Genomic DNA, 12,624 nt, shown 5'->3' on the forward strand with positions numbered 1-12,624 from the left:
TCTGTGAATAAGGCAACAGGCTTCTGTGCTCAGCTGGATAAAGGCTCAGTGGAGGAGAGAAGAACAGAAACCTTCCCTGCCTGCCTTCTTTCCTCGCTCCAGCTTCAGGGGTACTACAGAGAGTGCAACTCACACAAAACAGAAATCCCAAGAGTGACAGGGCACCCACTGTAACCCGTTATCTGTCCACACACAGATTACAGCTAAACCCGTCTTCAAGCACATGATGAAGCATGCAGGTGACGAAGCCCACCATAAAGCAAACGGAAGGCTGGCCTCACCGCAGCGCTCGGTGATCGGGGAAATGTTGGAGAAGGAAATGGAGCTCCAGTTTGCAGGGACTTTTTCCATGAGCTTTAGGCAGCCGTGCCCCTGGAAAAAGCGACCCCACGCCTGCGATAGTGAGGCTGGTCTCACCATCCGTCCCCTGGCCTCTGAAGGCTGCGCCAGCCCACACCAGAGGCGGGGACAGGTCTCTGAGATCCAACTCCAGGTAGGCAAGCAGGCAGGCGGTCTCTGAAGCCCCTATCGTCCTGACGGATTGGTTTTCCCATCGTCCTATGATCATTTCACCACATTGGATAACTCTGCTGGAAAACTGAATAGTATGGTTTTTGTTTTCTCCACTGATTTTTCACTTTTAGAGCATCGTTTCACATCAATACAGAGTTTTATGGAGACACATATTGCATGTAGTTATGTTTTAAAGGTTAGTGCAGAATCGGAAGACTAAGGTGGCTACAAAAGGAGCTCCGAGTAGCAGAAGGTACGACCTAGAGGTACAGGGTTCTAGTCATTCAACAGATCTGGTCTCATTTAGGGCTTCAAAGAGATAAAGGAACTAGAGCACTAACTGAGCTTCTACGAGGGAGTGCTGGCCCTTTAGTTACTGGCTTCTCCTAAGTATGGAAATTGTGGTAAGGATGTGGGCTCTGTAGTCAGGCAAGCCTGGGTTTAAAGTTTAGCTCTGTCAGTGACTGGCTCTGTGACCTTGGGCAAGCTGTCTAAATCTCTAGGACTCGGTGTGTTTATCTGTAAAATGGGGCTAATGTAGTATCTAACCTCCCAAGCCTGAGATTGAGGAAGAGAATCTATCTAAAAGCAGTTCGCAGAGCACTTGACCCACAGTAAATATGCAAGGCACACTTGGGAACTATTATACGCTAATGTGTTCATTCGTACACATTACGAAACCCTTGCCCCCATCCTTCAGAATGGAACTGTATTTGGAGATTGGGTCTTTAAAGAGGTGACTAAGTTCAATGTGGCCATTAGGGTGGGGCCCTAAGCCAACATGACTGGTGTCCTTATGAGAAGAGGACAGGACACCAGAGGTGAGCGTGAACGGAGGGACAACCGTGTTAAGGGGCAGCAAGAAGATCATCAATCTGCAAGACAAGGAGACAGCACTCAGGAAATCAAACCTGCCAGAACCTTGATCTGAAACTTCCGGGCCGCAGACTGTGAGGAAACAAATTTCCGTTGTTTAAGCCATCCGGTCTGAGGTACTTCTCTTTTTTTTTTTTTTTTTTTTCTTTTTGCAGTACGCGGGCCTCTCACTGTTGTGGCCTCTGAGGTACTTCTTTATCACAGCACTAGCAAACTACGACAGAAACTATGATGATTATCCCTATTGCACTGCGAACCAACCAGAGACTGAGAAAGTTGAGGTCACTTGCCCAGCGTCAGTCACCAGAGGGTAGGATCCAAACCCAGGTCTGGACAGTTCCAAAGCCCCTGCTCTTTGCTCTAATATTGGGTTACTTCAAAGAAACATTAGATCACCTTGCTGAATGCAGCTTCTGGCCTGTTTGGGGATACAGGGCATGGATGCACATGGCTGGTGATAAGGGCAGAAAATGGTAAATACGAAGGAGAGGTACAAGGTAGCAGAAATGAGAGTTCTGGGGATGGCCCACTCATTGCAAGTAAGTTCCTTGGAAACTGAGGTCTCACAACTCTTTGGGAGGGAAGCAGCCCCACCAGGATAGCAGCCCCAGTGACTTGGGGCTAAGTTGGCTGGTCACATTTCATGTTGTTTTCAGCTGCCTGGGGATTAACTTCCCAAGTCTCTTGCAACTCCACTGACCCAAGTGAGCGACAGCGGTTTAACCCCAGTGGCATGTTTTAAATCTGCCAAATACCTCGAAGGACTGTGTGAAGAATAATTGGGGGCCTCCGTCCTGCTGCTAGCACAACTGCTTCTTCAGCAACAGGCTTTAAACCACTACCAAATATGTAACGGACTCTTTGGACATGAATCCAGGAGATGTGGACCAGAAGGACCCCAGTGGTCTGCTCATCCTCACACGGCAAAGTCAAATTTTTAAAAACAACAGTTGTGAACCACTGTGTGCCTCTCAACCCCTTCAAAGCTCCCTAATCTGGTGCAAGGCAGACAGCTTTTAATTACTGTTTTCATCTTGTCTTTTGCTTCTTCTAAGGAATTTCTGGCAACATTAACCACTTAACTTCCAAACCACCAGAAATCCTTCCCTCCTTCCCCCACGTGTAGGTAAAAGAGAAAGCTTGAAGGAGAGGCCAAAAAGGAGAAATTAATAACTTACAGACCACGTAACAGACCACGCTTCATCCCAGCCTCTCTAGATGAGGCCCAGAGAGATGAAGTAACATGCCTAAGGTCACACAGCTGGTGGGTGGCAGAGCCAGTATGAGGATCAGGGTCTTCCCACTCCCGGTGCAGTCCTCCCTCAACCCTCATTTATTTTGGAGACTGAACTCTTCGAGAGGTGCTGAAATGTTTACACCAGAGATGCCAGAGCCCCAGCATATGCACCATTCCTATCAGTCAGCCAGCAAAAGTTAACCATAGTCATCTTTCACTGAGCACTTTACTATGGGCTATAGTCAATGCTAAAGGTTGTCCCTGGGCTATTTCCATTTACCTCACAACAACCTGGAGAAGTAGGTTCTATTATTGTCTACTTTACTGATGCAGAACCTGAGACCCAGAGAGGTTAAGTAATTTGCCCATGGTCTCACAGCAAGTAACTGGCAGCCCCTTAACCTTTTCACTTTACTGCCATCTCCTGTGCTCAGTCAAGAGTGATAGGAAACCTAGAAAGAGCAGAAGTACAGTCCTGATCCTTGAAAATCTTATAATATACATCAGGACAGGAGTGAGCTAATATGTATTGAGTGCCCAAAGCAGGATAGAGACCTTGCTGGGTGTTTTACAGACCACAGTGGTATTACCTAAGCCTCAGGGCACTTCCGAGCTCTAGGATGCTATGGCTCGTGCTCTATGCGCTAAGGGACAGAGTGAGAGGGTAGATACATCACTACTACACACAGGCACCAATGAATCAGATGGTGCTGCATCTAAGGGGGGTGGGGCGGGGTAACCAGCCAAGGCCTGACAGAGCACTTGGATGTATGACAGGTCCATCACCAATCCTTTTTAGCATGACTTCAGCTCTCCACAACAGTTAGCACAGCAGTGTGGCATGGTAGAAAACAGAGGTACTTTGCAGCAACACACATGCATTTCTTTCCCCATTCCGTTGTATCCTGGTTACACAACTATGGGTAAGTCAGATAACACTTCTAAGCTTTAGAAGTAGATTTTTTAAAAAAAAAAAATAAATTTACTTATTTTATGTATTTATTTTTGGCTGTGTTGGGTCTTCGCTGCTGCGCAAGGGCTTTCTCTAGTTGCGGCGAGCGGAGGTAGAAGTAGATTTAATAATGATTCTCTTTGCAGGATTGGCGTGAAGGCTAAATCTGAGTATTGAGGCAGAGTGCCCCGTGCTGCTGCTTAGAAATACGGGTACGGACAAGTAATTTAAACTCTGGGCCTTAGTTTCCTCATCTGTAAAATGGGAGTATTGAGGCAGGGAGTTAATTGTAGTAGAAAAAAAGCACAGGCTTCGGAGTCAGATTACCCACATTCGATTCCTGGTTCCGTCACTGAGTAACTGTATGATGCTGGGCAAGTTCTTTGACCTCGTTGAGCCTCAGTTTCACATCCACAGAATAGTACTCATAGTTCCTACCGCATAGCATCATTAGGAGTATCCAACAAGTTCTACGTAAAGTGCTCAGAAGAGCACCCAACACTCAATGTGTTTGCTATTGTTATTATCTTGAAGTGTTCTTGTGAGGATCCACACCACTCAATGAAAGCACAGGGAACTGAACAGACTAGATGCTCGATAAACTTGTAGATGTCTGCTGTGTTCAAGTCTAGTATGTCTTCCCCTGTCCTCTGATAACAGAATTACTCTTCCCTTTGGGAAACCCATTCCCAGGCCCTGCACACCCTCATCTGCAAACAACTGTGACGGATGCATGGCCCAAACCTGGTCAATCAGACGTGCGACCAAGGTAAGCAACTGACCCTCAGTTCTCTCCCGTGGGACTGTTGTCGAGGACACACCCTCTCCACCCTGGTTGCTAGGTTACTGCCCTCAGAGTCTTCTGCTTTCGCCTGCCATCCTGTGCTCTCTTCCTAGGGCTGGGGGGAGTGAGATGAAGTCCCGATGACACCGCCGTGCTCCTGGATCCAGCTGTTCCTAAAGCCAACCATAACTACCACTGGCCTTCCCATGCACGTTAACTAACATATTTCCCCTCTGAGTTAAACTATTTTGTCACATTTCTGCCACTTACTAGTTAGTGATAATATTATAATCATATATATATAATAGGTTCTCAATAAATACTGTTTCCCTTTCCCATCACTACATGTCTTATTATACGACCATAGCCTTTCCAAAAGGTATTTTTCAGATAATCATTGAATATTAAGCAGTCTTTGTCTATAGATCTAATAAGAAAAGGTGCGTCCGAACTGCTGTTTAAACCACATGGCCGACTGTGGAGGAGACGGCCACCCAGCAGCCCCATTTAGCATTCCCTGGAAAACGGCTCACTGCGTCTATTGAGATGCAGTGTGCTCTTTTAAAACAGAGCCAGTGGCATATGTATACACACTCATGATTGCACATTTATTGATTTCTAATTTGCACCCTGTTTACTTCCAAAAAGGCCCTGGAGTGGCTGACAAAATGAGACAAAGACACAATAGGGTCATTAAGAAAAATCAAAGATCAAGCCCAGGGAGAAAAAGGGATTGCTGATTATAGCCCAAACCTGGGTTAATAGAGCTGCTTCAATGAACAAAAATATGTATTTAGCTCTCAGCTCTTTGGCAGCCATTCAGGATGTGTCATGACGGGGCACACAGAGAACTGGGCAAACTTCACATCTGCAGTTTAACACCCAGCACAGAGGCCAGGCTGCAACAAGCACCTGGGAAAAGCTTATTGAATGAACGAATGAACAAACAAACGAATGAGTGAATGAAGGAATGGTGGATAAAAGATTCAAAGTTCCCTCAGAACACGGTTCATACCCTGAGGCCTGTATCATTCATTTATTCATCCACCCATTCCTGAGTGCCTATGGGTCACATTGGGCCTGGCTGGGGACCTGGAGAAGGACAGAAACCAAAATGAGCCAAACGTCCTCCCTGCCTTCCCAGCTGCAGCTCTCTGGCCTGAGGACAAAAGCTCCGTGTAACAGATCTCAGGGCCCACGGCAGCTCCTGGTTTCTTCATGTCTCCCAGTGAAAGGAGATTAGAAACAAGTTGTGAAGATGGGAATTGTAGGAGTAACAATAGCTATCTTGGTAACTGCACTCACACAGCGCTTTAAACCCTAGAAAATGCATGCCCACCATAATCCCATCGGATACACGTACAGCTCCTTGGTGAGGTGTACTGATCATTCATCATTTACTGATGAAGACATGTAGGCACAGAAGGGAAAGCGGCTCTCCTGACCTCTTTCAGTTAGAAAGTGGCCTTTAGGACACTGGACTTTCCCATGCCCCTGTGCTACCTGCCTGGGCCTGGCCCCCAGCATGGCAGAGGCCCGTTATCACGGCCTGAAACTCCTCCTCTGCCTGGATCAAGACCAGCCCCGCCGGAAATGAGCCTCACCTGATGGCCGTGGGGAGCAAGAATCAGCCCCCCTGACCTCCTGCAGCAACTGGAACTCTCAGACCTACCCGCTCAAAGCTGCCCAGCAGCCCCAGTCCCATAAGCACCTTTTACTTGCCTCGAAAGTGACGCTGAGATTCCAGATGAACGGCACACAGTCTGCGTTACTTAGTTAAAAGCAGGTTGAAAAGCACGAGGCAGTGCTGGGTGGAGAGATGGCTATTAGGTGAGCATTTAAGGAAAGAACTGTAAAGGGAAGAGGAAGTTAAAAACCAGAGTGGTTTCCCCGTCTGCCCAGTTGCTGTTGCTCATTCGGGCCAGCAACAGCACCTCACGCACCCTCACGTCCATCAGGGTGGATTCAGAGCCGAAGAGTGGAAAGGGAGGCACGCTCTTTCCCTCATTTAGCACAGTCAGCCGGGTGGACTGAGCAAGAGAAAGGGAGTGCCAGCAAGAGGAGACCGTGACGAAGTACAGGTGTCCCCCAGAGAAGGCAAGCGAGGCCGCGGTACCCTTGAAACCCCAGCCAACCCCAGCCCGTTCTTGTGGCAGCCAAGTGCCCTTGAAAGTACATTTATGTATATAGTCTCTGTGTGTGTGTACAGAGAGAGATACAGATTCCTAATTCAGAACTCATTCTTAAGTGCACTTGCAAACATGCGTTTCGTATTTCCCAATTTACCTCCATGCATCGGCGGACTGCATACAGAGGTATTAAACACGGCCATTGGAAATGAGAAGGCTGGCTGCCACTTTGCAGCCTCCCCAGTAAGGTTAGCGTCCTCCCAGCCAGGCCGTAAATCTCACCGCCTGACTGCTACGCAGTCGGACACTTGTTGCTCCAGCCAGAAAGTCAGGCCTTGGGCAACCAATTCACCCCATAACGTACACTAGTTACTGCCGGTAGGACTTTCAGGTTCAAAGTCACGGAGGTGTGCACTGTCAGTAATTAGCACTTGCCTAATAACCCCAATCTACGAATCACAATCTCCATCGCGACGTGCATCTCCCGCTCTTCAGTATCCAAACTCTCACGCTGAATAAATACACAGAGAATCTGCAAGTCTCCCCCCACCCCCCCCCCCATTATATCCTGGACCATTCTGAAGATAAAGCAAAATTCAAAGTGTTTCTTTCTTTTCCCACAAAATCACAGATCTCCAGACCCAGGGTTCCTGGACTGGCAGCGGTTGGAAGCAGGCAAAGGGCAGGAATCCTTCTAGCCAGCAAGCAGGTGAGGTTGAAATGCTTAATGCAAACCACTGCCCTCCTCCGGGACCACCGGCAGTCTTGTGTGAATCAATTCACCTCCAAGCCTACCCTCAGGGCATTTCCCTGAGGTTAATTCAGACCCAAGTTAAAAGGAAGAGTTTCTCCTTGCAAAGGAGAGACGCGCTACCACAGGTCCACAGCCCTCACCGGACACTTAAGCGGATGATCTGGGAAGGACGGACGCAAGAAAGGCGGGCTGGAGGGGAGTGTGAGGACCCAGCACGCTGAAGCCTGGCTCCAAGCGCCCACGTGCGCGGACTCACTGCCAAGGTCCACACGGCTCAGGGCTCCCCACGCTAAGGCAACCACATCCTCGGCGTCAGCAAAGCTGGGCAAGACACCAGGTAGGGAACACAACTCCATTCTACTCACAGTCTGGTGAGCTTCGGGTTGCTCTGGAAAAGCAGTTCCGGGAGGACCTGGAGTTTATTCTTGTTCAGGCGCCTGAAGGGGGAAAAAAGAATGAAAAGATGTCAAGGGGACATGAAACGGGATCAAGAGTATTTACAGACACCCCTTCGGCCAATCGATCAACAGGTATTAAGAGGCTTCTAGATCTTTCAACGTGGGATGCTCAGCACGTGTAAGGCACACTCTTAACTTGCGGAGCTGGGAGTCAAGTTGGCGATAAAAAGGCAAAGGTCAGTCGGAAGCAGGAACACAACATGCTTGCTGCCACACCCCCCTTCACGAGCCTCGGAGAGGCATCACTAACTGATCATGACATTCTTTTCCCACGAACCTCAGACAGGCTTTTGAACTTTTCTCAACATGTGCCTGTGGTAGCTAGCTATTGCCAAGTGATGGAATGGGCATGTGAAATGGGTCTCTAAAAATAAACAAAATACCAGAGAGAATATTCCAGATCCTAAGTGGTGAGGACAGGTGGGACAGATAGCAGTCGTTATAGGAACGGAGAAGAGGGTGGGGCAGATCACCAGGGGTTAAAGGGCCAAATGTAGTCCCTGCCAGCCTGGCTTTCCAGACCAGAGCTGGGCTGCGTTATGACTGCCATGGACCCTGGGCATTTTTGCCTTTGCGGGCCCCTTCCCCTATTTAAAAAAATTAAATCTTGTATTTTATAACTGTTGGTATAAAAACAAATATATTAATATTATATAACATTTACTTTGACCTGAACACTCATTCCCTTCCTCTAATTTTAAAAGAAATTAAACCGTTTTCATGGGTCCCTAAAAAGTACTGTCAGCCCTGGGTACTGTCCCCGCTGTGCTTAGATGGCAAAGTCGGCCCTGGGTCAGGGATCACGGTCTAGGTGTGTAGACCCGGAGGCAAAACTCAGCCCAGGAGGGGTGTCCCACGTTGGGTGGTGGCAGCAGAGCCAGACTCTCTCCTGAGAACGGTCCATGCTGATGCCCACAGAAAAGAAGGCCATCTGAGTTTCCGAGGGACCGTAAGTCACTGTGGTCTCCATGAAGCCTGCTCTCCCGGGAGTGTGAGGCCAAGAGGGAAAACCTGCCCTGTGCTCATTCCCAGGCCTCTCTGTCCAAGCATCTTTACGCAGCCTAATCAGGGAAGCCCAAACCAGTGTCCCCAAATCTCCTGTCCCCAGAATCCTCAGAATCTCACTCTTCAGAATCTCCTCGCGCAAAAGAGCAGTTTACAGCCCGGCTGAACTTCTCCACTTAAATTGTGCACATTTGGCTAGGTGGAAAAAAATGTATTATCCCATCTTAGAGCTAAGCGAACTGAAGAGAAGAAAAGGTGAGCTTCTTCCCAGCTTCTGTCCCCAAAGCCCACACTTCGTCCACCACATCATGCAGACATGATCCGCTGGGGGTCGGGGGGATTGCTATTTTCCCCTTTTCGTTCCAGGTTGAAGGACAAAAACTTCAGAGGGACAGGGGACTAGAAGGAAGTTTGAAAGGGCAGAGCATGTGAGAGGAGCACTCACCACCTCAAGTCAGAAGTGTGTAGCTCAGCCCTGAAGGGGTCCACGTGGTGCGGGGCAGGGGTGGACCAGCGGAGCTGTTGGTGACACTCCTGACTGGAAGGAAGCCTGAGAAAAGCCTGGCAAGTTGGACAAGATAAGCTCAAATGCCCTGCCCCACCGAAACGGCGACCTGACTCCCTGTGCTCTTTTTTGTTTTGTTTTGTTTTCGTTTGTTTAATTGTGGTTAAAACGAAAGCCCTAACATAAAATTGACCATCTTCAGCATTTTTAAGCGTCCAGTTCTGTAGTGTTAAGTATATTCTCACTGCTGTGCAGTACATGTCCAGAGCTTTCTCATCCTGCAAATCTGAAACGCTGTACCCATTAAACAACACCACCCCAGGGCCCCTGCCCTCGTCCCTGGCGGCCACCATTCTATTTTCTGTCTCTACGGATTTGACCAGTGCTCTTTTGATCACTCCCAGTATCTGCTCTTTGTGTGTTCCTGTCACCAAAGTGGGAAGAAGGGGGGGAGCCCAGAGGAGAGGAGGGGGAGTCTAGCTCCTTGTCTAGAGCAGTTCTCATAGAGCCAGTGATAAGCCCCTTTCTAACACGGGGAAGCACTGGTCCCAGAGAAGACGTGGTGCTATGACTTTGGGGTTGGTCACGCTGGGTTCAGGTCTGGCTCTATCATGCTCTCGCCACGGGACCTCAGGGAAGTTACCCAGCTCCTTGAGCCTCCGTTTTCCATCTGCCTAATAACCCTACTCAGTGAGTTGCAGTAAGTTTTAATGACACACTGTATTTTTAAGTGTCTAGCGCTGCAATGAGAGCATGGCAATAATAACTGAAACGAGTTGCGGCACAAATGCGTGTCAGGCACTACGCCACACGCTAGAGGGGTAGGATCTCAGGCAGCACAGCTCAGAGGCTGGTGTCATAATTACCCGCACCTCACAGATAAAGACAGCGAAGGCTGGAGTGGTTGAGCCCGTTCTGCAAGGCCACTGTGACAGGATGTGGCGGAGGCAGGATGTAGACCCAGGGGGTCTGCCTCCAGAGCCTGGTTCTGAACCACTGTGTTCCTCGAAGGCTTTCAGTCTGTGACAGCTGCCTTCCCCTTCTTTTCTCCCCTCCCTAGTCTTCTTTTTGCCTCTGCTTCCTTTCATCCAGGGTTGCCACCTCCGCTGCCCCAGCCCAGGCAACCATCCACCCTGAGTACATTTCCCTCCCTGAAAAGGATGCTCTTGGAGTCCCCAAGAGTAGAAGTGGGTCTCTAGGTGGGTCTGTCTGGAACCACCCTCTATTGCCACAGCTGCACAAAGCCTGGTGAGAGTTACACTCAGACAACCAACGCTCCGGTTTAGGCAAAAGTCCTGAAATCGGCCCACTGCTGCCCGCAGTGGGGAGGGTATTGAGTGTCCTAAAAGCTCAAAACCAGAGTTGAAGCTAAAAATAAAACCAGCTTGGCTCCGAGGCTCCAGGAAGGGAAGGAATCGTTCTCAGTTCTTTGCCGGTATCTGTGGCTGGACAAAAATAAAAACACAACCATATTTAGTCAGTTGTGTGCTGCCTGCTGCTTCATAAACCCTGAATGAGGATTCCAGGGTGGCTGAGCCGGGCTCTTCTCCCAAAAGCCTCAGGGTCTTTCCACTTCAGCTTGGGCGGGCCGCACGCTGGTTCTCTGTATCAAGAGGAGCTCGACACGACATTTCATTTCTAGTTCATTCCATTCCAGGATTTATTTGTGTTTATTTAGTGAACCAAGTCGGCCTGAAAGGTCTTCCTCGAAGAGCTAAGAAAGGCTCCGAGCTGCGTAAGGTGAACTTCTCACGTGGCTGCTCCAAGAGCAGCTCCTGAACAGGAAAACGAACAGAGTGAAACGTGCTGTTCTCCTGAGAGGAACGGGTAAGTGCTGGGCCGCACACAGTGGCTATTGGTCAAGGCATCCTCCGTACTCATGCCATCTGCTGCTCTGTCACCCTGGAATCAGAGGCGGAGATCTGCCGTAGTTCAAGCTGGGAATAAATCCATGATGCCTGGATGAAGAAAAGGACTGAATGGGACCCGTATGAGGGCAGACCTGAGGAGGTCGGCAGAAAGGCTATAGGCTGGCTCAGTGATGGGATAAAGCCCACCTGGGTGTCCTCTCTCCCTCTAGGATCAACACTCCTTCTCAGCCTTCCTGCTGGAACAATGGGGAGAATCCAGGTCAAAAAAACCCCACTGGCTGCTAGTTGCAAGGTCATTCCGCTTTTCGGCCTGAACTGTGAAGCTCCAAGAAAGAGAGCCTTGTCTCTGCAGTACCACTGATGGCCGCGAAACCTAATTAAAGGTTTTTGCCACTTTATTGAATTCCTTGATTTATCTATCCATTATCCATTCATAAATCCACCCTCTACCCAACTGTCTGTCCATCCATCCGTCCGTCCATCCATCCATCCACTATTCTATCCAACCATTCACCTATCCATCCATCTACCCATTTGTCCACTTATCCATCCATCCATCCATCTTCCTAGTCATTTTTCAATATGAGCATACAAAGATGAATAAGATACAGTCCCTTCCTGCACCTGCATGAATAAGATGCAGATGAAGAAGGTCAGATGCTAGTGAAGGAGACAGACACGAAAACAAAATTCTGGAGCATGATCCTGTAAAAGCAAAGCTACTGTGGGAGCACAGAGGAGGGGCAGCTAACCCGGACCTGGGAAAGGAAGGCTTCCCAAAGAAAGTGGTTTGGAGGGGTTTTGTTTTTGTATTTTTAAGCATAATCTTGACTCTTCAGGAGATAGGGACAAAGGGTTCTAGACTTCGAGAGGTGTATGTGCATGGTCACGGAGGACCAGGAGACGGAGGAGAATTTGGGGTACAGGGCTGCATTGCTGGGACTTGGAGGTGACTTGAGAATCACAAGCGATGAAGCTCTAGAGGTAGGCAGGGGTCATATCAATGAGGGCCCTTGCAGGTCATGATCAAGGATTTGGACTTGGCTGTTTATTGAGAGTCAGAGGGAGCCACAGAAAGAGTCTGAGCAAGGAAATGATCATCTGTTTTGGATTTTAACATGTTCTCTTGAGTAGTAGTAAGGCTTGTTTGGAAGAAGGTGAAATCAAAAGCAAGGTGAGCAGTTATGAGGGCTCCTGAGTAATCAGTGTGGCTGTGTGAGGACCCAGTGAAGGGTTAAGAGTCATATTAGAGTGGAGGACATAGATGTGAGGTCTAATCAACAGGGTTTTGTGGTTAAATGCATATGAAGCCCCCAGGGGCTCCAGCTTGGGTAACTGATCCGTCAAAATGACCAATCAGTGCTGAAAGAAATAAAGACGAGAGGACCATTATGCAGAAGGGGGTGAGTTTAGATTCAGGATTTCTAAACTACTGGGGTCCCTCAAATATATTTTGACAACTAGTAGCAGCAGCTGGTAATAACCCTAAGACCATGAGCCAGGCACTGTACAAGGCGCTTCACATGTGCCAGCTCATTTA

The 12,624-nt window shown here is 48.7% G+C and overlaps 1 protein-coding gene across 3 annotated transcripts in view; it reads right to left on the reverse strand.

The window, feature by feature from the left end:
• SLIT3 (slit guidance ligand 3) overlaps positions 1-12,624 on the reverse strand; it is a 611,339-nt gene that overhangs the window by 501,315 nt on the left and 97,400 nt on the right. For all 3 annotated transcript variants that reach the window (XM_065875016.1, XM_065875017.1, XM_065875015.1), the window contains one exon: positions 7,611-7,682. In XM_065875016.1, coding sequence (XP_065731088.1) covers positions 7,611-7,682 — 72 coding nt within the window. The remainder of the gene's footprint in view (positions 1-7,610; positions 7,683-12,624) is intronic.

The sequence above is a fragment of the Phocoena phocoena genome, chromosome 3 (assembly GCF_963924675.1).
Source record: "Phocoena phocoena chromosome 3, mPhoPho1.1, whole genome shotgun sequence".
NCBI lineage: Eukaryota > Metazoa > Chordata > Mammalia > Artiodactyla > Phocoenidae > Phocoena > Phocoena phocoena.